Source organism: Carassius gibelio, chromosome A10, assembly GCF_023724105.1.
Source record: "Carassius gibelio isolate Cgi1373 ecotype wild population from Czech Republic chromosome A10, carGib1.2-hapl.c, whole genome shotgun sequence".
In the NCBI taxonomy this organism is placed as follows: Eukaryota; Metazoa; Chordata; class Actinopteri; order Cypriniformes; family Cyprinidae; genus Carassius; species Carassius gibelio.
Window position 1 is genome coordinate 6,342,251 of NC_068380.1, and position 26,947 is coordinate 6,369,197.

The window sequence follows — 26,947 nt, forward strand, 5'->3', positions numbered from 1 at the left end:
AAAATTCAATTTCATCAATTGCAATGGTGCCAATAGTCAGCGTAAGTTGTTTATGAAATTATTTTAATCCTGTATTTGGTGCCTAAATAGAAAAAGTGTTGTGAACAATTTCCATGGATCTTTGACATTTAAGTGATTAACTGTCTTACTTTAATTGAATCAAGATGCGGAGCTGTATGAGAAATTACAGCGTCCTCCTGCCAGGGAGACACTTTCTTTGGCTCAGACGAGGGCTGCATCTTGACATATTCCAAGAGAAAATCATTGTGTTCTACGAAGGGCTGTGACAACTTTATCTCAGAAAGGGACATGCGAATAAAACAGTAAAGTAACCACGAATAAAACATCAGAAAAAGATGCCCAAACCTCAGCCAGAAAGACAAACTGTGCTCTCAAGGCTTCACAATACACAAACCAAATCCATTTGTTTTGCTGCTTTCTTTACATAATTCAACAGCAATAGTATATGCACAAACCCTAGAATAAAAAAAGAATCCTCTGAAGGTGTAAGCCGATACAGCACCCGTGGAAAAGAAATTGTTTGTTTTTTAAGATGCTGCAGGAGGGCTGTCTGTGATCGGACGCATTTCGAATTAAAACACTGGGTGGTACAAACCGTCTCCACCAAAACAAGCAATCAGTCACGTGGACGCTGATGCCCACCGATGCCAAGCTGCAAAGCCACATGTTCACATCAAATGTCCGACACGCCCAACAGAGCGTCTTCCAGAAGACACTTCGGAGGTGACAAATGAGGATAAGACAAGACAAATCACCTACGCCAGAACAAAGCCGCCAACACCAGCGCTGACAGAAAGCCCCTGGAGGGACACAAAGCACATACTTTATTCACAGGCAGAAAAGCGACGTGTCTGATTCCATCCATTCACGCCCCAGTTTTCCACTCTGCGAGTTCAAGAAAACAAACAAACAATCGCAGCCAGAATTAAAAGACTCGCTCTCTCTTGCTCTTTTCTATAGTAAGGTTGTGGCTACATTTTTGAGCAAAGTGGCTTTTATTGAAATCTTTATGGCAGCTTCACGTTTCAAGGTGTTATTTTGGTGGAGAGAGGTCTAAGTTTAAGAAAAACAAAAGGCCACATCTTTAAAAAAAAAAAAAAAAAGCATAAATCTTAATGTGATTTCACGGTCACTGTGTATTTCACATGCACCAGATAAAATTTTATATATGCCTATGTAGTGATGCTTAAGCAATATCGTATACTGTAAGCAAGATTGCTATTTCGATATTCAGACTAGCCATACAATTTATAACAACAGTTCAATCAACAAAAAGCTAAATTAAATGTACATTATTTCCAATTTGTTCATTACTTTTTCTATTTTTGCTCCGTTAATGAAACTAGTTCCCATGAAAACCACAACAGAACTAACCGCTGTGATCAACATGCTGTTTTGAACAAATCTGAGTGAATGATTCAATGACTCATTCACTTGTTTCGTTCCTGAACGAATCAGTGTTTGGAAGAATCATTTGAGTAAATGATTCAAACACTAACTTATAAAGATGTTTCATTTATGAAAGAATCAGTGTTTGAATGAATCATATTGATGAATGATGGAATGAAACAATGATAATCAATTTCTTTTTTGTAAAATAAGTGTTTCTATTTAATGCCAAGATATTTTTATCCATATAATTGCTATATTTAAGTTCTTGTCGGGTTTGAAAGTCTGAATCTACACTGAAAATGTGTAATTCAAAACACTGAATTTAAATGTGTGACTTACAGGTTTCAAAAATTGTATTCTGCACTACTTGTAGGTCACCAATCAATTTAGTTTTTTATCAAATTTAGTTTTTAATTGCAATACAAGATTGTATCGTGCTTGAGAACATGATCATCAGGTTCTGCACCAAGTTTCTGTAGTACAAAAGTGCTGTTGTCATTAAAGCACAAGGAAAATGCAATGCTAAGTCAATTAAGAAGGACAAATTCATGTCCATTCTGTTCTCTCACATTTGGAATGAAAAAATAAGTAAAATGCTAGCCCACTGTATCGGCATCAGCCATTGAAAAATCCATAGGAGTCAATCACTAGTGGAGCTGTGAGATCAAATTCCATTAGACATAAAAACTGCTCTGCGAAGTTATGAAAAGCCATGAATGAAAAATACTCAGGGTCTTAAATGGCCATCATGACCGCCGAACATAAAGGCATTATTTCTGCTAATTAATTTACAGCTTCACTAATCTCATTTCAAATGCCACAGGAGAACAGTGATGGGTTTTATTTCTGCGAGCGGCTGGACCGGACGCCTGCAGTAAGAAATGTTACATTTTGTCTTACAAAAAACAACAAAAACAAAACAAAGTTAAATTAATTTCCATATTTATGTAAACAAAACGAACATGAATAAAATATTGGCTAGTGAAAATAATCCTTCCTCTTTCTAGTGAGGCAGCTCTAATCCTCTCAGAGGAACGGTGTAATGCCCACAGGAAATCTCCCGCAATCAGTAATGACTTTCTTCGTAATTAGTTGGGCTTCTGTGTTCCTGCAGTGTGAATTCAAATGCTGTGTTTCTCCATGAAGCCAGTCTCATGTGGAGAGCTTCCTCGCGCTTGATTGATGATTTCATGACATTACACTTGGCCGAGGGTTCGGTCTGTGGCACAGCACGCATCTGAAGCCTGCTGGAGTGGGTCAAGGGACAGGAGACACACAGTGTCCTCTACGCTTTGGAGACTCTTTGTCCAGCTGGCTGAGGGCACAGGCACGAGAGTCTGGAGTGTGTCGGTCTGTGCTTCTTTAGACCACTCTGGCATGAATAATGTATGAAATCCTAATGGGGTGGCACGTGATAATCTCTCGCTCTATACTGATTAAAAAGATGTTAAGCGTGACGCTGTCTTTCTCTATATGATCAAGACTTTCCAGTGAAATCACAAAACAAAGTGTAATAGATTTTTACATGACTCTTTGATGAATAGCAAGTTCAAATGAACATCATTTATTAAAAAGATAAATATTTTGTAACATAATGCAGGTTTTATTGTCACTTTGTATAAAAAAAATACTTACCCAAAGCTAAGCTTTCCCCACATTGTGATGTCACAAATAAAAAATTAAATTAAATTTGCATATGAGTTTTGGGTTGTTTTAGCACAATGGCTCTCAATGTGTCACGTTGTGCCTCAGTTGCTATTTCCATATGATCACGTGTTTAAAAAAACACATTAATTTATCATGCTGCTTTGCATGCATATGTGATGAACGTGTTAAAATGAAATTCATATGGTTTTTCCATGAAGGCATCAGGAGAGTGAAAGTATGAGATACTGAAAAAGGAAACCAGTTTCCGGTCTATGTGTGTGTATGTGTGTGTGTGTGTGTGTGTGAGCTCTCACCTGTAATGAGTGACAGGGGGATTCGCTTTAGCGGCACAATGGAACTTAACCAGATTGCCTTCCAGAACAGGCTGCGGTTCCACAGAGAGGTTCACCAGTGGGAAATCTGGAGGAGCAGAGAGGGCCGGTCAACTTCATCTTTACCGCAAAACACTCATTAATAAACACTCGTCAGAAAGATTAATTGTGGATTAAAGAACGAACTAAAAATACTCTAAAAAGCGGGAAAGGCTTGATTATTCTTTTTCTCGGTAATGGGAGCTACTTTGCATTAAGATTAATTGGCGCTGTAACTTGCCTTCTAATTGCTGAATTAGAATTTAAACAACTTTTAAAATGAGCATGATTAAAGAGAGTTTTCGGCGAAATGAACAAATAGATTGATTGCATGAATTAAACAAACAGCAGCCAAATTCACATTAAGCAAAAGCGATATTTACCCCAGCCTTTTTATTGAACCATTTCAGACAACAATTACATTTTATTTAGTTGAGTTTAATGCGGTGCTGCAATTCTCGTTAAAAAACTGGTTTCAATTAAAACAAAAGAAAGTTTGAAATATGAAGGAAATTGATATGGTTGGATCAAGGCTATCCCACTTTGCTAGAGTTTGCTTCTGTTCACTCCTTCCCAATTACAGACACCCAAACCCGAACAGACAGACAGGACTGACAGCAGACAGACAGGAAGTGACAGCAGACAGATAGGTGCTGACACTCTCAGAGCTGAAGGACCTGTCTGTGAAAGCATGATTGTGGCGTGTGTTTGTTTGGACACAGGGCATGTTGGACATTAACTAGGCCAGTGGTAGAAGCATCAACGACATACAGACAAATCACAGCGATTCCAGACACCAGAGGTTCCTTGTGCTGTTTTTCTCCCCAAAATCCTGAAACTTTAATATGAGAAAAGCTTCTACAATCTGCCCCAGTCCTGTCTAAGTGCAGTGGACAGATCTGTCACCTCCCACAGGTCTGAATGTGATTAGAGGCTTCTGAAAAGCCCAGACACAGCACTGGGTCTGATTTCTCATTAGAAATCTGCTTCCGTCACTCGCCCAATGTATTTGTACCTGGGACAGATGTTTCATTCATAATGCCTTATGGCGCGGGACTATTAATTTAAAACTAACCTGCAGCTTTTTCTGCAAAACACTGAAAAGACAAAACAACACATTCGAACATATTAGAGAAAGAATAACAGCGATAGAGTGTGAGGGGAAAACTGAAACTGAAAATTTGGACTACTTGCACAACTTCTTCCACATTCTACTTATTATGACTCAAACGTTTCTGTTCATGTTTCTGTCATGAGAATGGAGGTTATTACTCCTTTTAAGGGCTGTTAGTTGATTAAAATGATGAATCATGTTCTCTGCTTTAACAAGAATTACCTTGAACCGGGTGAAATGTTAAATAATATGTGTGGTTTCTGAAAAATTAATGAATCCATTTCCTCCTTAACCTCCAGAAGTCCAGTGTTCATCTTCTAATTAACAGTGTTTTTTCACGTACTGGTCACGGTAAAAATAAAATAAATACATTTTTTTTTTTTGTAGTAATTTATGTGTACATTTTTTTCCACACCATTTTTTTATTGTACCTTTTGAATATCCATTCATGAATGAATTTTACTCATAAACCTGTTTTGAATGTGTGAATTATGTGCGCTTATTCCCATCTTTTAAAATAGCTAAATGAATGTTAAAGAAATGTATCAAGCTAAAAATATGTAATTAGTCTTGAACAATAACATGTAGACAGTGCTATTACTCAAGGCTAAACTACACAACTTTTATACAGATTTTTGCCCGACTTTGCAGTTCAGAAAGATTAACGCTAGCTGTGTCTAGAATGACTTGGGAGTCTGGTAGTGTGAGGCTTTTACTGTATGATCCCTAGTTTTAATGTGAATCCATTTACAAAGCCAGCAAGTTTATGACCTTGTTCAGATTTTGAAAAGGTGTGTAGTGTATCCCAGTTTTTCCAAAAAAAATTAAGAATTCGGGCGTAAACGTAGTGAAGCATTTTAGTCAATGACAAATGAACCAGTGATTAAAAATACAACACAAATAAACAAATATTATTTGAAAAGAAACTACGTCACAAGGCTCAGGGCAACTAGTCCACATGAGTTCCTACAAAAATATGCCAGGTCCTAAGATGGTACAGAATCAACATTGATATGTGGTCATTCATTTTAAATGAAGTTTGCGTCGGACTGTGGAATCACTGGGATTTAGGGAGGTTTCTAGGTTTCTCTAACTCTGAAAAAGAACCGCGTGCAAATATGCATCCAAAACCTCCATGTCCTCTAAACATAGAGGTATGCATCTATTTTGAATGGAGGACTCAAGGGGGAATGTGAGTGAGTGTTTTCTTGAGCTTGATATAGTGAGTGGGTTCACACGACAGGAGCTCACAAGAGGCCTCCAGACACGGCTCCATGTGCACATGCGGTTGTTAATTATTCCTAACAAACACCATTGTTTCAAACCTACTTTTATTTTCAAGGCAATTACTTTGAGAAGCGGAGAGCCGCTCTCCTGGGTGCTAATTCTTAAACGAACTGGTACGGCGAGGCCTACGAGCTAACGGCGTGAAAGATCTTCACGCCACGTTCGTGCAAAGGGTCGGACGGCATTATCGGCGGCACTTGCTGTGAAGATTTACGATAAAACCAAACCTCTTTTGAGTCGTAAGTGGGAGGAAAACTAAAATGGGATAAAGTGAGGCGTGGACGCGGATTGATGTGGGCTGTGAGCTTTGAGAACGCTTTTATGAAATATGAAACGGGTTGTTTAATGGGGAAGTTTTAATTACCAGATGTGGTTGAGAGGCACTGATGACCTTTAAAGAGAGAACATGTGAATGGAAGAAGGAGAGTGCTGAAGATGTGAATGTCAACACGTTGCAGATTAATTTGTTTATCCTTATCAAAATGGTGTTTTAAGGAGAGGAACCACCAAGAAACTTTCCATTAATAACCATCATCAATGGAATCTAGAACAGAATTCTCGAAGGGTGTCAGACTAATAACGATAGGAAACCTTAACTCTGACACACTGGAAGACCATCTGCTAAAGGCCAAACTGATTAAAGAAAAACACAGAGAAAGAAATTATAATATGTAAAATGTGACTAAATCTAAATAACACATTTCTCACTCTTAAAAAAAAATCATTTAAAAAGTGGTCATTTTTTTTAGTTTGCTTCCATTTTTGCCTTATGTTAGGCCAGTTAAATAGGCCAGTGCTTTCACAGCCAAGAGCTTATATATGATTAGAAGCAAATGTTTTCTGTCTGGTATAAAGAGGAAGGCCAGAGTATAGCAGAAATGTGAAAAGCAACACGCTTATTTAGGTCACCAGTGACTCATGTACCCACAAATCAGCGGTGTTTAATAGCGGTACATTTTAGGCGGAACGCAAAAACTTAAGACGAAATGAAATCTAAACATTCCCCCATTCCGCTGATGAACTCCTGCCACTCTTTCACATTGCTGTATTAGATCAGGCCAGTGCAATTTATATTTGTTGTTGTTGTGCAATTACCTACAGAGCAGGATAAATGGAAAAAACAGCATGCGAGATATAATGAAAGTGTTTTCAGTAAATAATCTCTGTGAACAGTGGAAAACATCTTTTGCCAGTTCTTCAAACTCTGCCACAAAACACATTTCCTTCATGGCACCTCACTCAACAGCTGTCTTTTATAAATATTGATGACATGACGCATCAGGAAAGTGCCCCTGGCGCCGGTTGGAGCTCCCCATGGGCCGCCTTGGCCCAAAGGTTCTAGCACCTCTCTGCTCTCAGTCATCACTTATTTACCCAGCACATGTTCTTCCAGTGCGTGGCCTACAGCGGGGTCTCCACTTCACTGAACTGCTTCCTCGCATTAGACCTTCCACATCTCAAACGCCGGAGCGCACAGGCTCAGGTTAGATATGGCATAAATTATTCCAATAAAGATGGCTAAAGGGAAGTTTGAGCCTCCATGAATTATGAGCTAAATGAATCTTGGCAGTAGCAGTTAGCTTATTTGTGGCAATTTCACTGACTTTCTCATACACTACCGGTCAAAAGTGTTGAATAATTAAGATTTTGTAATGTTTTTAAAAGATGTTTCTTAAGCTTTAGGCTGAATTGATTTGAATTCAGTAAAAACTGTAATATTGTGAAATATACAATTTGAATATATAATTAACTTCTGTGATTACAAATCAGAATTTTCAGCAGACATTACACCAGTCTTCACTGTCACGTGAACATGATGAGAAATCATTCTAATATGCTGATTCGGTGATCAGTTGTTAATGATTTCTCTTATTATTATAAATATAAACAGTTTTTGCTTCGATAAATATATTTCAATAGAACAACATTTGTCTTTAAAGCAAAAATATTTTGTAATATTATAAATGTCTTGAATGACACTTCTGATCAATTTAATTTCTCCTTGCTTAATTAAATAATAATTTTTTATATACTCAACCAAACATTTTGAATGGTAGTGTATCATTGTTTTCACAGAAATAATAAGGAACAAAAATCTTTTTTCAACATGTTAATAATAAAAAAATGTTTCCTTAGCAGCAAATCAGCATATCAGAATAATTTCTGAAGGACCATGTGACACTGAAGACTGTAGTAATGTCTGTTGAAAATTCAGATATTTTTTTTACATTTATTAATATTAATTTATTACAAAAATATTTACCATTCCAAACACTTGACAGATAGTGAAGGATAGTGAATATAATCTGGAACCTGGCTGGTTTGACATTCTCCAATCATGATTAATTAAACAAAGGATTTCATTGGCCCATACAGTGGCGACATCTTCAAAACTGACCAATCAGGAGTGCCTGTGCAATACAGGGAGGAAAGAAGCTTACAGTAAAACTCTTCTATTGTTTTGCATGACAAAACGATTTGGGCCAAGTCTGGAAGAGCAAAAAAAAAAAACACAAAAGTTTTCCGTTTCACGCTTTCAATTCAGAATTTGAGCACCATTGTGCTGAGGTGCATTCCTTCTGGGCAATAAAACAAGTGAAGAAATGAGATGTCAGAACTTGTGGATCTTTCCATATGATATATTTTCTGCTTTATTAGTCAGACTTAATATCTTTCAACACTTACTGTGAGAGAGCTGAAAGAACGTCTTTGTTCCCTATGCATACATTGTCAGAAATATTTCATCAAAAGCTAATCTTCTCGCTGAATTAGTTCAGGCCTTTCATTTTAGTGCTTTCAGATACACTTTTGACAGCAAAGCTTACGACTGCTATAAATAAAAATCAACTAAACGCCTGTATACAGAAGGAGGATCTGATCATGTTCAATTCTTCCGACATTTAAAATATAACAATTAGCACTTATATCCAACAATAACCGGCTTAAAGCTTAGAAACGTCCCTGTATGCTGCGTTTAGTGAAACTGTCACTTTCACAATTGGTTCTCCAAGACAAAAAACAAGGAAAAACTAAAATTGTGTCAAGCCTTGTGTGTCTGTGGAGCGTGGTACGACATGTGCTCAGACATCGCATCGCATGCGTTCACAGCGGATGTTTGGATAAAGAAAATAGGACAGCACATAGCGGATTTTCACATGTGAATAATTTATCCACATAGACAGACACGCTCAGAAGGCAGGTCTCAGGATTCGGAAGAGGAAAGTGAGCTTGAGCGTGTCTGCCGCTAACTGTGTTTGAACAGATGCTCAGCCGGTGGAAGATTCACTCACGTTGGATGTCGATGGTGACGGTGGCCTCCTTGCCGTTGGGTGCTGCTTTGTTGGAAGCGCGGCAGGTGATCTGTTGGCCGCTCTCGATGTTCGAGGCAGAGATGTGGAGGGTGCTGACCGTGCTTTCCCTTCTGCCATCTCGCAACAGTGTCTGCGGTAAACACAACCATCATAAGCGGTAAATTGTCACTGGGCAGCATTTCACAGATGGTCAATGATATTTGCAGAAAAAATAACAAGCTAAACAATTCAAGATGGTCTATCCTTGGGCTTCCTCTTGAGTGTAGGTCAAAAACAGATTGCAATCAGCTCCTCTCTGCTGGAAGTCTCAGAACAAACCATCAACCCAACAACCCTTGAGTCTCGAGTACTAAATAAACATGAAATGTTTGCTCTGTTATCAGACTAGCTCTGTGCTGAAATTTGTATTGAGGCATCTTTCACTGGAAGTCACACACTTCATATATCAGTCACAAAGAAGCTTATTCAAGGCGATATTACCTGCACTTTTACGCTCTGGTATTCAAGCTATTGTAAAAGAACCGTGTTTATTGAGGAAAGATTATTAAAAAATTGGTACAGATATTTGAAGGATATTGACTTCATCTAAAACAGCCGTCAGCCTCGCAGCTATAACAGAATCTCTCGCAGAATTAATCAAATAACGCAATAAAGAGTGTTCGGAATGGAGCTTGTTTCCTGGAGAAAAATGAAAAATTCTAATCTCTTGTGCTTTTATCGACTGACATTCTTCTAAAAGGTAATTGTGTTATGATGAGGCTCACCAGTCATTAGACATTCACGGCACAAAATCAAATTAAGCTTGATCCAAAATACAGACAATTTTTCACAGATTTTTGAAGGATGAGACAGAGCGTTCTCTCACTTTTACCTGCCAACAACATTTCCCCTTTGAAACAGATCAGAGATGATGTCTTTTCATTTCAACAGCCATTTTAATCAGTTTTATAAAATGACATCAGCCACCCGTCCTCAGACAATAAATCAATGTTCATGTAGAACAAAATATATATATTAAAATATAAATAAATACATAAATATGAGATGATACATTAATTAACAAATTAATCAAGGAACACTAAAATAATAACACACCTCATGAAGACACACATCGGATGAGTGTGTGATTAAATGCATTATGGTTATTTTGTCAGCGCTGTTGATTTTCTGTCTGACTGTGGTAACAATTCAATGGATGAAGCTGAATATCAGTGTGAAACCATCCTGTGATATCAATCCAGTTGCGTAAAGGAAAAACACACATTTACTGTGAAAACGGAAGAAGCAGGAGGTTGAACCCGGCACCTCTGAACATATTTAACAGATTAATCCAAAGTAATTCCTCTGTACATTCCCACGTTCAGTTCTGCAGGCTGTTCTGTCCCAGCACTCGTTACGAGACTCCTGTTTTCATTAAAACAACATCCAATATCCAGTTTACACTTGCATGACTTTTGAGACGTGAATAGCTTTGTTTTGATCCGTCTCATGGAGGCACTTGATTTCAGAAGGATTTAAAAGAGTCTCCCAAGTGTAGAACAGATTTGAAAGCAGTACTTCTGTTGAAAAAAAAAAAGAGTTAACCTGTCTAGCTTGCTTGTGTCTAAATGATGTCTGGTTAATTAATGAAGGGACTCTCTCCGGTGGGTGCTGGGGGGTTGAGTTTACTCAAAATGAGCAGATTACGCTCTCCAATCATAGTACGAGCGGCCCTTTAAACACGTTTCCTGCTCTCTCAATTTTCTCCCTAAAGCTGACAAACTGAGCAAATTGCTGAGGAACACATTCATAATGGAGTTTTGGAATGTCTTTCCATTATGACATATTTAAAGCACTGCATTACAGCTTCACTTTGCCCCAAGGATTAAATTAAAAATTAGTCCTCAACTTGTCATTAATTTGACAGTGCCGAGCGTTTGAGGACATGCAGCCAGGCGGAGTGCAGGATTTCATGAGACTCTTTTTTTTTGACATGTGAAAGGGGGTAATGTTGAAAATATCAACTCTAGGCAAAAAAACAAATAAAAAAAATAAATAATAATAATAATACTGCCATACATGTTGTGTCTCCAAACCTATGCAGTTATTCACCTAGACAGCATTTTTTTGGTGTCACAGAAGAACTTCAATGTTCAGATTGAATTGAAAAGTTTTTAGACAGCATTTTTGCGGAACGTGTGTATTTTTTTAAAAAAATGTAAACATTCAAATCATGGTTCAATCATTATGTTTGAATGCCGAATGAACCGTGTTATTTTATGATTGAAAACATTTTTGATAACATCATTTTTGGGGATCATAGACTCGATCGTTCACTTTGAAATGAATATCTGGTACTAATTCGAAAACAATTTCAGACGTTTTTGAGCATCAGATGTACAAGCTGAACCTAAAACTTTCAAAACAACATTTTGGACATGATAGATCATTCAATTTGAAACGAAACACTCAAGACAGTTTTTTGGGAAATGTTTGAACTCACAAATCTTTTGATCATCTGATCATCCAATTTGAAATGAAACACTGTTTTTGAGCATTGGTGCATGTTTGAATTAAATCAAAACTTTTGAGACAGCTTTTTTCTGGGCATCATATGCACATTTGGAACTGAGTCAAGACATTTGAAGAAGCTTTTTGGGCATCATATGCATGTTTGAATTGAATCAAAATATTTGAGAACAATTTTTGTGGATGCTACAAAAGCTTTCAAAATGGAACATTTTATTATTCAATTTGAAACCAAACACTCAGCATCTAAAATGTTTAAAACAGCATTTCTGGACATAATAGCTGGATATGAATTTTCAATTTGACACTTTTCTGGGCATCATAGGTGCATTCAATTGTTCATTTGAACACATTTATGTTTTTGAGACTGATCCCTGGTTTCAGCACATTTTAGGACTGCATAATGTTGTTACAATAACCGCCAGCAGCAGGGATCTGCCATACCTTGGTGTATGCGGCACCGTTCAACACCTCTCCATTACGGATCCAGATGATGGAGGCAGCTGGTTTGGCATTTTCGGCATGGCAGGTAAGGTTTAGCGAGTCTCCCGCACGCAAGCTCACCACAGGTGCTCCGATTATCACAGGGTCATCAGGAGGAACTGAAAAAAAAAGAAAAGATCAGAGAAGTCTATCCTCTTGTTTCACAAACAATGGCACATAGTGCAAGAGAGGGAGATAAAATGGAAGGATGAGTTAAAAAACAGGTTTCTGAATAGCGTTGATTGCAGTTCTCTTTTTTACACAGCTCTGATCAGCCTGCTTCTCACTCAGACTCAGGTAAATTATTGATTGGGCACTCAGCTCATTAGGGAGCATATCTGGGGCAAGTCTAAATCAAAGGCAACAAGCAGCTGCTACATCCTGAGCGCTCCAGAGAGAGCACTGGAAAGAGAGAGAGGGCAGTAAGACGTGAGAAGAGGAGGGACTGTTTGAAGATGCCAGCACGGGCTGAACTGGGGGGTGCTTGTTGTTGGGGGACATCCCAGAGATGCTGACTTCATTAAGAGAGAAGCTGAGACCCCATTACTCATATCTTACTGATTAGACTTCTGCCAGCTTTTACTCTCACCAAGATTTTTGGCCAATCAGATGGCACATAGAAGTTTGAGCAACCGGGTACTTTAAGGGTACTTTAACAGCCAAGTTTAGGATGCAAAGGGGACATTTGGACCATGTTTCTTCATGAAAAGAAATCTCAGAAGGAGGACAATGGACATCTTCTCTTCAGATCTCTATGTGTAGCACATCAGACCATGGAGAGGCCTTCATACTATGCAACGATCTCAGAGTCCTGTGTGATTTGTTAACTGGTGTTCCTTCCCTGGAACCAATGAAGTCTCACTCCAGCTTGAAAAAAACAAACAAAAAACATGGTTCTCAGAACGTATGAATAGTTAATTTGTCTCTTTTTTGTCCCTTTTGTCCTCATGTATAAAGGCCACAGCCACATCTAGTTGTCAGCATGGTTTTGCGGGAGAGAAAAAAAAAAGAGAGTGGGAGAGATTAAAGAAAGTGAGAGATAAAGAAAGAATGCGGAAAAATGAAAAGCAGAAAACTGATTCGGTCTGTCGTGATGGAAAAGTAAATCTGTTTAACTGTGCGCACACAGGCAGATGATATATGTGTAATAGATATACATTTCTGTTTTAACTATGGTGTCAGTAAGATGTTTTTTTTTTTTTTTGTAAAAGAATATAAATATTTTATTCAGCAAGGATGAAATAAATTGACCAAAAGTAAACATTTATGATGTTACAGAAGATTTCTATTCATTAAAGAATCCTCAAAGAATAAATATAATACAAATAATAAATTATTCATGTTTTCATCAGCTTATAAGAATGATTTCTGAAGGAAAATGTGACATTGAAGAAGTAATGGCTGCTGAAAATTCAGTTTTGCATCACAGAAATATATATTTCAAATTTATTCAAATAAAAAAAGTTTTTAAATTCTAATAATTTTTCAGTTGTAATATTCAACAATATTGCCATTTTACATTAGTGTATACAGAGACAGACAGACAGACAGATAGATACAGATGCATCTTAATAAATTCGAATGTCATGAAAAAGTTCATTTATTTCAGTAATTCAATTCAAATTGTGAAACTCATGCATTAAATAAATTCAATGCACACAGACTGAAGTAGTTTAAGTCTTTGGTTCTTTTAAATGTGATGATTTTGGCTAACATTTAACAAAAACCCGCCAATTCAACAATCTCAACAAATTAGAACACTTCATAAGACCAATAAAATATACACACATATATATATATCAGGGTTTCCGTTGTCCGGTAATTGCCGGACATTGGCCGAAAAAAAAATGAAATGTCCGACAAAATTAAATCTCTCCGGTCAAACTGTCCGAATAAAATTGCCTAATAATCCCGCCCCCCCTAACACAATCTGAATTTGAGAATAAGCCTAAAGTGTATAAAGCAAAAATACACCGAACTTTGGCTATGTTATGAAGGAACAGGCTCGTTTGAAAGTTAAACATTAAACATTAAACATTATTACATGGCTTGGTTGAATTCCAATGTGGAATGCGGTCTGTTATTTCTTGATATCAGACCGCTGCGAAGCACTAGCGGCGCCAGGATTTTGATTGTAGGTGGGCCCCCAGAAAACTGGATGGGCCAGTTAAAATAAGCCAAAAAAATAAATAAAAATGGGTTCCCCTTTCATCTCAGTTTCAGCGCTTTTCTGGGCACTGAGGACAGTGACTCAGCCTACCTGAATTTAATGTGTAATTAGCATAGGTAAAAAAAAATTTTCGTTTTAAATTGTTAAAAAGACATTTCAAGATATATTTCATGTCTGTGAGGCCTAGTTTCGTTAAATTAGGATGAGATGCACTCCAGTTCACTAGCAATGCAAGTGGCCGCGAGGGCGCCTGCATGATTAGGCCTGTCGTCTGCTATATTTGCCTCTTATGTATTAAATCCAGGCAATTGGTTGATAATTTTTTTAATTAAAATTAAGATACAATTTATACAAAACGAAATTCACTTCAAAAAAAGTATTTCTACTAAACAAAACTTAATTAAGTGGTCAAAATCATGTCTGACCCGCTCCATGTCTCTCAATATTGCGCATCTTATCTTACTCGTGCGGTTCACTTTTCATAATCAACATAAATTAAAAAATAACATTATTATATTTTAACAAATATTAAACTAAATAAGCTTATTTAATGGCTACAACATGTATAGTAGACATAGAATCTCTATTTGTACAAATTGCTGCACATTCATTTCATTCTGAATTTTGCACACATAAGTTGAAAGACATTTGTTTGGGCATGCATGTAAAACATATCTGCAACTTTTATCAAGTTCACTGATAATTATGCGTGCATTTATGAATTATTATCTTAATCTATAATGAAACAAGGACGAAACATATGCTTTGTTTGTTTAGAATGGAATGGATCGCAAATAGATCCGAATGAAGAAATGAACCATAGTAGAAAATGTTTTTTTTTTCCGTCTATTTGAAAGTTAGGCTAATAAACATGTTGCATTCGGCGGCCTGATTATGTCATTTTTTACGTTACATAGCCTGCCTCCAGTTTTCCTCACCTTGACTAATTAAGAGGCGATACTTGACCGGCATATCATCAAAATGTCCGGAAAAGGAAACCTCTGCCGGTCACTTTGACCGGCACCATTTTTTTCTAGCGGAAACTCTGATATATATATATATATATATATATATATATATATATTTTTTTTTTTTTGTGAATTTTTGGCCTCCTCGAAAGTATGTTCATTTACTGTACATGTACTCAATACTTGGGAGGGGTTCCTTTTGCTTTAATTACTGCCTCAATTTGGCGTGACATGGAGGTGATCAGTTTGTGGCACTGCTGAGGTGGTAAGGAAGCCCAGGTTTCTTTGACAGTGGCCTTCAGCTCATCTGCATTTTTTGGTCTCTCGTTTCTCATTTTCCCCTTGACAGTACCCCATAGATTCTCTCTGGGGTTCAGGTCTGGTGAGTTTGCTGGCCAGTCAAGCACACCAACACCATGGTCATTTAACCAACTTTTGGTGTTTTTGACAGTGTGGGCAGCTGCCAAATCTTGCTGGAAAATGAAATCAGCATCTTCAAAAAGCTGGTCAGCAGAAGGAAGTATGACGTTCTCCAAAATTTCTTGGTAAATGGGAGCAGTGACTTTGGATTCACAATGGACCAACACTCTGGACTTCAAGCAACTATGAGCTTCTCCACGCTTCCTCTAGACTCGTGGACCTTGGTCTCCAAATAAAATACAAAACTTGCTATCATCTGAACAGAAGACTTTGGACCACTGGGAAACAGTCAAGTTCTTCTTCTCCTTAGCCCAGGTAAGACGCCTCTGATGTTGTCTGTGGTTCAGAAGTGGCTTGTGTAGACTAGACCATTTTGAAGGCTCAGGAAGCCTTTGCAGGTGTTTTGAGTTGATTAGCTGATTGGCATGTCACCATATTCTAATTTGTTGAGATAGTGAATTGGTGGGTTTTTGTAAAAAATGTGAGCCAAAATCATCACAATTAAAAGAACCAAAGACTTAAACTACTTCAGTTTGTGTGCAATGAATTTATTTAATACACAAGTTTCACAATTTGGGTTGAATTACTGAAATAAATGAACTTTTCCACGACATTCTAATTTATTGAGATTCGCCTGTAGATAGAGAGATAAACAGACAGACAGATAGATATGCAAATGAGTAACAGTAATAGTGGTCCTTGGTTTACCACTCAAACAGAAAACTGGAATGAAATCCCTTTGCTGCTTTTAAATTAGCATCAGCTAATTCAAAGTACTTCCATCCACTCACAATCCACTCTCATTTCCAGGAGTTATTAAAGTCAGTGTCATATTCCTTTCGCCATCTAGACATCAAAGCCATTCTTAACGGCTTGTTTTAACGCCTAAGTGCTTTGCCTGTTTAGAGCAAACTCATTCGTTGTTTTTTTTTTTTTTCAAGTGACACAAACATAGCTTACAACTGCATGCTGAGATTGTTTTCCAGGACTCATAGACCAGAGGCTAAGTGTATGCAAATGAGCACAACAGTTAAGTCAATCAGTCTGTCTTCTCAAGTTTCAGTTATTGATGGGGTTGCATTAGAGAGAAGGCGAGAAAGAAAGCTGGCACTGCAATCTAACATTCAAGTCCCAGAATTCCAGAAAGCTGAGAGCCAATATATTATGGTGTGAATTCACACACTGCCATTTCCAAACGGCTTAGGATGGCATCCCGTGACTCTCCATGTGGCATGAATCCAAGATGGTTCATGCTCTCCTTGCGAGTGCCAGAAACTGGCATAACCATGTTAAACCTTCTTGTGACCGCCATGTTTGCAAATATTCCCTGGTGCAACGCTTCCAAGCCGGTGCCTTAATACAGCCAATCATCTTCTTTGTGTTGAGCTGGTCAACACGATGGATTAATCATCCCACCGTAATTGCTGTTCAGAGTGGGGGGAAACTCTCACATAAGCCGCGTTTCCACCGCAGGAACTTTACCCAGGAACTAGGGACTTGGTCCGGTACTTGGTGTGTTTCCACCGCAGGAACCAGGAACTAAATAAAAGTTCCGGGTAAAAAAATGCCCCCCAGAAAGTCCCTGCTGGCGAGGTGGTACTTTTTTAAAGTTCAGGAACTTTCGGGGGCGGGACTTTGGCGCTAAACATCCTGATTGGTTGAGTTGACGCAGCATTGGTTGAGTTCAACCACCATTTATTCGGATCAACATTTTCAAAATATTACTGTTATTGTGTCATGAAATGTAATTTTAAAAGTATTTCAGGCGAGAATGTAGTTGTTTAAAACTCAAATCTGTTGTTTATTTATAAAGACAGCGCCTATTTAAAAATGTGTTTCGCCGATCTCTGAGACGGTAAGCTCCACACGATCAGCGAGAGCTCAGTGATCATCTATCCGCCCAGAGGCAGCCTCACCTTGGATAGACCTTCTGATATGTGCCGCTGGCTCTGATGTGTCTTTAGTGGTTAAACATAACATATAATTCAGCTGCGGGGTAAATCTAACAGGTTTTCTTTGGTCTGTATTCAATTTATCTATATGTTAAAATGAAAATAAAAAAGGCAAGTCTATATAATATTTCGTTTCATTGTAATGGCTGTATATAACGTTACACATATCCCTGAACTAAGTACATTTCTGCAGCTGTTATTATGTTTAAATGAAAACGAAAGGAGGCAGTGGTATTTTATATCCTATTTCGTTTTATTGTAAATGTACTGAGGGGAAAATTGCAGTAGCCAAAGCGATCTGAGTTCACGCAGCATTGGTTGAGTTCAACCACCATTTATTTGGATCATTTTCAAATATTACTGTTATTGTGTCATGAAATGTAATTTTAAAAGTATTTCAGGCGAGAATGTAGTTGTTTAAAACGCAAATCTATGGTTTATTTATAAAGACCGTGCCTATTTAAAAAATGTGTTTCGCCGATCTCTGCGATGGTGAGCTCCACTCGATCAGCGAGAGCTCAGTCCTCATGTATCCGCCGAGATGCAGCCTCAAATCGGCTAGACCTTCTGATATGTGCCGCTGGCTCTGATGTGTCTTTAGTGGTTAAACATAACATATAATTCAGCTGCGGGGTAAATCTAACAGGTTTTCTTTGGTCTGTATTCAATTTATCTATATGTTAAAATGAAAATAAAAAAGGCAAATTTATATAATATTTCGTTTCATTGTAATGGCTGCATATAACGTTACACATATCCCTGAACTAAGTACATTTCTGCAGCTGTTATTATGCTTAAATGAAAACCAAAGGAGGCAGTGGTATTTTATATCCCATTTCGTTTTATTGTAAATAGGAAAATTGCAGTAGCCAAGACGAGCTGACTGAAGTTATCAAGTACGCTGCTGTTTATAGATTTACCGGACTTGCGTCGTCGCGGACATCACACTCCCAAGTCGAATGCACAAAGTCTGAACTAACTACCGAGGATGCACGTCCAAAATCAGCGTACTTTAAAAAAACAAAAACAAATCAGCAGTACTTTGTATTGAGAAACGCGCGCAGACCTACGTCACCAGTCTATTTGCCTAATCTACCCGGTACTTTACACCGCGGTGGAAACGCAGAAAGCAACAGGTCTGGGGGGAAAAAAGTTCCTGGGAAAAAAAGTTCCTGGTAAAAATGTTCCGGGTAATTTCGGTGGAAACGCGGCAATAGAGCCTAACGAACAGCCAGGACTGAATTACTTCTGTCTCTGCCCTCTTGATACACTGGGCCCTTGAGACACCTCGAGTCATTCAGCATGTGGAAGGAGAAAAATGGAGCAATTTCATTTTGGAAACAAGAGAGAAGGGGCATTCTGGGAAATGTGACCTATTTTATAATGTACCTGGATGTGGTCTTACATCTGGAGATGTCTCTCTCTCCCTTTCTCATTCCCTCTCTCTGTCTTTCTCTCACAGGAATTGGTAGCATGGTGGATTAATCACTTTCATCCTGAGCTTATTTGTTTTACCACACAGCGGCACACAGCCTTTAGCAATTATCCCTTCTTTTTTTTTTCAGGTGTATTAACTAAAAATACTCACGCATGTTCACGAGAAAAGCCCTTTAAGCAGGAGCAGATGTGATCTTGTTACCAGGACATAAACATTTAGTTAAATGAAAGGATTTGAAGTGAAATATTCCTCCGAGTTGTTTGAAACCATGCTCTTGTTGATCGGATAATGATGGTGTGGGGTTTCGCCTTTTGAAGGTTCCTGCTGAAGGCCAGTTTGTTAACAAAGAGGGCAGTTAGTTTCAAATGAACTGTAGGAAATCCAATTAAAATCGCATGAACAAGGTGAAATAACATTTGAAAAAGTTTACACGTTAACACAAGGGCAGAGAATGTTAAATCCAGGGCTATTTTTAACATAATTAATGGAACCTGCATTTCATTAACTATTAACCAACCTTGAATTGCACGTTCAACAACATTATCATTGTAGTTTTATTGTCGCCTTTGTGCAATAATGTTGACTAAATAGCACAATGGCCAAACGGCCTTGCGGCAGTGATCTAATCTGTTTGTTGTGTAATAGAAGTCATTGTCTTACATCCTCTTGTCAGCTTATCAATGTGAAAGCATCTAACCGACCTTGGGCCTGTTTTTCAATTGCAAACAGTTCGCTCTGTTTGAGGGAAATAGCCTCAAGTGAGACTTTTAAGATACACTGTTTTGCTTGTTCATAAACATCTGTAGAAGAAAAGTTCCCCAGGTCTCTGTATACTCTTATCTGTTTCTTTTAATGCTGAAAGCTTCGGCCTATGCATCAGATAATTGACTATGATTACTATGATTTTCTTAATTTTAGTTAAGACTAGTATTGTCATTTCACATTAATATGTCTTAATTATTATATAAAGACAGGCTGTCATTTATTGGAGTTAAATCTATTAGCGATGAATATTAAAAGTTAAATTACGCTTTAGGTTCAGCATGTTTGTTCTATGGTTATGACATGAATAGTAAGTATAAATAAAAAAAATGATGTCAGCTTGATGAGCTTTAAACTGCAGGGTGCCGTTATTGACATAAACACTGAATTGAGAACGATTTATCCCACTCCTTCTGCTCGAGTTCCCTTAAAAGCTTCTCTCGGAGGGAAGACATGTCACTGAGACATCTGATGCTCAGAAACAGTAGTGATCGGGGGAAACAAAAAAGCATTATAGCATGTACGGATGTAAGTGGCCCACACCAGAGAGCCCCTTGGCCTGAACAGGTCAGCGAACAACAGCGTTCCGCTCTAGTCAGAACTCTGCCTCCCGCTCCACACGTCCTGTGGGAGCTCCACGGTACAGGAGGAGCCCGTCACCGTGCAGTTTATCTTTCCTGTTACTCTGTAGGATATGGCAATGTGATCTTTATTTCATTTAGATAGAATCTGAGTTTGTATTCTGCAGTTGCCTACATTTGGATAGACACTTGTACAACATTAGTGAATGAATATTTATAAAGTCCTTTTGAATGTGTAAAATTTCAAAGATATAGTTAAGATGTCCATATTTAATATAGTTTGTAAAATCCAGACATAAAAATCTAAAGTTTGGGGTCAGTAAGTTGTTTTTTTTCTTTGTTGTTGTTGTTTTTGTATGTTTAAAGACATTAATTTATTTATTGAGTAAAGATACATTGAATTGATCAGTAAAGACATTTATAACGTTACAAAATATTGGCATTTTTAATAAATGTTGTTCATTTCAACTTTCTATTCATCCAAGAATCGTGAAGAACAAAATGTGTTATTTAAATTTTAAACCACCCATTATGTAGCTCAAAACAGTAGCGCATGGCATTAGCAAGGCAAAGGTTATGAAGAAATGTAAGTCACTTTGGATAAAAGTATCTGCAGAATGTGTAAATGTAAGTGGCTAATTTACTTCCTCAAAGCCTATTGTTATCCACATTTTGCAAGTTCATTTTAGACACTGCATATATCTCTGCCGAAGTTTTGCACCTATGTCACATTAGTGTGAGTTTGTATTCTGCTGTGACACAGAAGCACGATGTACCTGTCAGTGAATTCACATTTTTTCCAAGATGCAGATGTTGCTGCATGCCTGCTGCCTATTCAACAAAGTGTAGCATTTGAAATGAGGAGCAGCTGTCGCAAACTTCAATACATTTTTTAAAATTCATAACACTAACTGCACTTACAGACTGAGGTGATAATTCTTGCATTTAAAACCAAGAGAACAATGTAGTGGGGGAAAAGACCAGTATCTGTGAACTCTGCATTTTCAATTTCATCACAGCGTTGTTTGCTTTCTCTGTTCCCAGTCTGGCTGTGAGGTGCCTTTTTGCAGCCAACAATAGCACTGACATTAACATGACGAGACGGGGAATGTATTTGGACAGGGCTGGGTGAGATAGCTTGCTGCAAAAGGTTGAGAACTCCATAAAAAAAGGGGGTGAAAAGACAAAAGGACATATTTTTGTCACCTTTCCATTCTAGTTTTCGGAGAATTGGGTGATGATCCCTGACCAGTGTCTTATCCATGAAAAGGAGTATCTGAACAGCCTCTTTGCTTTGAAAGACTACAAGTAATTGCAGTCTCCTCTCATTAGGACTAATGTTTGTCTCCCTCTGGGATGAGTTAACATGGCTTGTTCAACATGCTCTTAAGGTAGGGGAAAACATCTCGTACAAAGCTTTAATCCAGTAGCGTTTCCTACTACTACTCTGAGAAGTCCACATTTAGACCTAATTAATGTGACGTGACTGCACAATTAACTTCAAAATGACAATTTTTTTGGATTTTAGCCCATCAATACTACTGTTCAAAAGATTTGTCTTCAAAAAAATGTCTTAGGGTTATATATTTATATATATATATATATATATATATTTCTATATGAATAAAAAGTTCAAAAGAAAGCATTTATTTAAAATAAACATACACACACACACACAAGCATGCATGCTCTTGTATTGAATTGGGGTTTACCAACCAAAATAGAGACTGAAAGAATGCAATTATTTATGTAATTTATTTTACTTTTAACTCACACATTTCTTCCAGCTGTGTCTCTTCCAGCTGTGTCTCGTGAGAAAGGCATATTAGATTCCTTTAAAGGGATACTCCATTCTAAAATGAAATTTTGGTCATTAATCACTTACCTCGATGTTGTTCCAAACCCGTAAAAGCTTTTGTTCATCTTCGGGACACAATTTAAGATATTTTGGATTAAAACTGCCTATGCTCTTCTGTGTCAGCCACGCCATAAGGATGCGCTGTTTTCTTTCAAAGCAAAGCATAAATACACGCAGAAACAGCACATTTATGTGGCGCAGCTGACACCGAAGAGCGTAGGGAGTCTGAGTGATGTGGAGAGACACAGAGGAGACTGTTGACAAAGGAATTGTTGAATAAAGTTGTTATTTTTGTTTTCTTCACTTACGAACAATATACCGTTATGGTCACTGATGGAAGATGTGACTATTCTGATGATGCTTTTTATACTTGACAGAGTTACTTACTTGGCAATCTATGGGACAGTCATAAGCTTCCCAGTTTTCATCCAAAATATCTTAAATTGTGTTTTCCGAAGATGAACGAAGCTTTTACGGGTTAGGAACGACATGGGGGTAAGTGATTAATGACAAAATTTTCATTTTGGGTGGAGTATCCCTTTAATTATGACTTTTTGCTTAAAAATAAATAATTTAGGGTTAAACATAATTTTATCCTTGTGAACTGACTGTAGAATAACAAAATTACACTACATAGCAGACTAAAATTGTCTGGAGGATAGGTGTTGAAGCACAAAGGGAGAAAATTCAATTCAAAGAGAGAGAGAGCAAGTCCTTTTCAAACTTTTCTCCTTGAAATAACCAACAAAGGTTTCTTATAAGACTAGAAAAAGTGCATGGGTCAATGTTTAATTTAAGAAAGTTTGACCCATGGAACAAACTGTACTTTTGTTCCATGTGCCTTGTTGTCATTCTCATCAAATCATGTAAAGAAGGAAAGAAAGCCTCTAATTAAGTCCGAAAGCAGCCAAATCTCACAAGCTCTTTAACCCCGAAGACAATGAGCAGAACAAATGCGGAGAGCTTACAGAAACAATGCAGTAGCTCTTTTTAAACAATGGTGACCTTTGGAAGTGGCTTGGGTTTCTCCCCATGGTTCACTGAGTTGCTGCGCGGCTCGCACTCTCTCTCCAGCTCCCCGCCTTAGCTTTAGGGGAATTCCTTGGATCTAATTAGCCTCAGGGGTCCTTCTTCAGCGATGTGTACCAACCACATCTCATGTCTTATTCAGCAGCCTGGCCACCACAAAGTAAACTGGGTTACCCCACAACTCTTCTACGGATGTTCAAAGTTCATATGTCACTCCGGCAGGTCAGTCGCCCTCCTGCTGCCAGGTTCGCACTCATGTGATTGCAGAGACACACATTAGAAACAGAGATTGATTGTTTGAGAGCCATATTGCGAAGCCGTGCCGCTTGAAAGAGAATAAAAGAAAGCGTGAACTCACTCTAAATTTGCATGAGGGCTCCGCGGGGGACCGGAGACGCCATTTAGTGGCCGATACACATGGATTTGAGACCTATACATATTAATGCATCACAGCAGAGCCCTGAACTCATGCCCAAACACCGGGCTTGAAAGTCGAAGTCGGGAAAAAGCCTCCACAGACATTTTTCTAAGTAAGCGACCAAGACAGGTTGGAGTCTTCACAGGCCAGGCATCCAATCAGGTTACAAAGACCACTCTAGATCTCTGCTGTCAGGAGAGAGATAGAGAAAGAGAGCGAACGAACCAACCGCCGCATCTGATTGTGGTCACGCGCCATCACCCCCCCACCGGAGGGAAGTGACAGGGGATTGTCGGTGACGGAGTCCCTACATGAGGTTCATTACCTCGCTCAGGAGCCGTTTGAGGTTTTGTATGCAACTTTTCAGAAGTAAGCCAGTTTGTGTGGGATTACATGTCAGGCTAATGGCTCTGCCCTGGGGAGCACGATGATTTGTCTCTGCTGCCACCGGACCAGCAAAAAATAAAAACAAATGAGCGGCCTCTCATCTATAATTAATCATTTTAATGGACCTGGAATCGCCGGCATCTTCACTTGGCTTTAAGTGTCTAGACTCAGATTACTGGTTTAAAATGCTGTTACTCCGAGGCCAGCGTAATGAACCTGTTCCTCTGGAATATATCATAGTTTTAACAAAGGAAAGGGAAAAAAAATCAATAATGATAATCAGGCAGAGTCGGGCTGCCTGGGAGCTAAGCTGACGCAATGCATTTGTGTCAGGACCTCTATCGATTGCAAACATATCTAATGTGTCTTATTAAAGCTGATTAGCCCTGATTTCAGAATATCACACATTTATCAGACTCAGAGATTGACTTTGTTTTTGTCTACATTCACAGTATTGCACAGGCGGGGCTTTTTCATGCCTTCTCATTCTCAGGGCCTTGCTTTCTTTCACTGTTCTAGTGCTGTTCTAGTTAAAGTATGTATCGATTTGTCTGACAGTCCGTCAGTTCATCCATCAATCCATCCATCTGCACTCGTGCAAAAAATGCTTCAATTAGAGAAGAGAAGCAAAAGGTGAAACACAGAACTTGCTTGTAATGTAACATAATGAACATCTGCATATCTATCGGTCCAACTTTAAATTAAGTGGTCGGTCGGTCCATCAATTGTTCATCTCTCTGTCTCTTTTAATGGAAGGTTCTGGTAGGTGACACTGACCCAAAACAGTGAGCCGAGCAGGTCGAGATCTGGTAGCAACCTGGATGGCTTGACACTCAAAGCTGCCGTCGTCGGTTAGTTCTGTCCTCTGAATCAGAAGGTGATATTCGCCTTTGCTGTGGTCCCCAATCACATCATAGCGTGGATAACCTGAAACACAAAGTTTAAAATGAAACATATTAACATATTACATATTAACATATTTCCAAGCAGTATCATTTCTGCCCTGGAGCCTAAAGTAACCCTGAGCATATTAGTTATCTAAAATATTCAGTTTAATCGCTATCTTTGTTATTGCGGGTTTTATTGTATTTAACTCTATGTGCTAAAGTATTGTTAAATTCTAGTGTCATGAATGGGTGAAATATTAGAAGCATATAGAAATGGTAGGTCTCACTTTAAATTAAGTGGCCTTAACTAATATGTGCTTACTTTTAAATGAATCATTTGGAACAATGCAATTATTGTGTACATGCATGTTTTTACATTGCACTTACATTCAAAAAATATCTGCATGTAATTACATCTGTAAAAAAAATATGTAATTAAATTAATGATTACACTATTGCACTTATTTTTTGATGTAAGTGCATCGTAGTTAAGGCCACTTTATTTAAAGCTGGACTAAATGCCAATATTTCACTGCATAATAAAGGACAACACATATTCAGAGTTGGCCTTGAATGATTTCCAGTCACATTTACTGTAATTATAAAAACAAAAACATGAAGAATACTCTCTGTGGTATTCTAAACCTTAAAACATAAACATGCATCTTGACTTCTGGCAAAGTGATCACAGATCAAACTGCTACACAATACCATATCATAAATATTCTTTATACATATTTGAAAAGACTGATAACTAGTTAACCGTTAATTTAAAGAAAGTAGTAGATTAAAAGTAAGAGCATATACTGAATGTAAATGACTTTGTCAAATGATTAACACTCCTTTCCAGAGTATGGATACTTAAATATCATTATTATTTTATATAATTTTTTAATAGTCAATATCTAGGGAGCAGGGTTGCACATTAACTCATATACACTACCATTCAAAAGTTTGGGGTCAGAAAGATTAACGAAGATTTGAAGAAATTAACGGTTATTAATCAAGGATGCTTTAAATAGATAAAAAAATATCAAGAATTTCTACAATCAATTCTGCTCTTTTAAACGTTCTATTCATCAAAAAATCCTGAAAAAAATCTAGTAGTTTCCACAAAAAATAAATAAATAAGTAGCACAACTGTTTTCAACATTGATGATAATAAAAAATAAATTCTTGAGAAACAAATCAGCATATTAGAATGATTTCTGAAGGGTCATGTGACACTGAAGACTGTTGTGAAGACTTAAGTGATGGAAAAAAGCTGCAAGGCTGCTAGGTAAGAGAATGTCAGGGGAAGCATTCACAAACTGACAGAATGGGCTGTTGTCCTTGTATTATAGTGTCTAACTGGAGAAAAGAGGAGAAAGAAATGTCTAAGGCATTTAACGTCTCTGTAAAGACACAAACAGATCTGGCAGAGACGCGCTGATGTTTTGAGCAGCCAATGTCTTGACTTTGGTTTCAGTCTGACTGTAACTTACACTGCAAAGCAATCAAGCCTTTATTTATGAATGTCAATATTAAAAATCATGGTGGAAATCATCTGGTCATAAGCTAATTTTTAAATATAAGATTTAGTATGGACACATTTTGGTACTTCATTTGCGCTTCCCTTTCAACCTCATAATTTCTGAAGAATCATGTGACACTGAAGCCTATTGTAAATTCAGCTTTGCCATCACAGGAAATTCCAATTCAATTCCATGTGAAAATATGTAAAAAAAAAAAAATAAAAAAAAATAAATAAAAATTATATATATATATATACATATATATATATATATATATATATATATATATATATATATATATATATATATATATATATATATATATATATATATATATATATATTAAATACTTAGTTTGTAAGCAAAATTGCCATTCAAAACCATAAAAAGCACTGACCCCAAACATCTGAATTGCAATTATTATTATTA

The 26,947-nt window shown here is 37.6% G+C and overlaps 1 protein-coding gene across 1 annotated transcript in view; it reads right to left on the reverse strand.

Moving 5' to 3' along the window:
• The window catches only part of LOC128020948 (kin of IRRE-like protein 3), a 126,792-nt gene that overhangs the window by 16,215 nt on the left and 83,630 nt on the right, over positions 1-26,947 (reverse strand). The window contains exons 3-6 of the mRNA XM_052607778.1: positions 24,895-25,044; positions 12,096-12,253; positions 9,123-9,273; positions 3,375-3,480 (exon numbers count right to left, since the gene is read on the reverse strand). Coding sequence (XP_052463738.1) covers positions 3,375-3,480; positions 9,123-9,273; positions 12,096-12,253; positions 24,895-25,044 — 565 coding nt within the window. The remainder of the gene's footprint in view (positions 1-3,374; positions 3,481-9,122; positions 9,274-12,095; positions 12,254-24,894; positions 25,045-26,947) is intronic.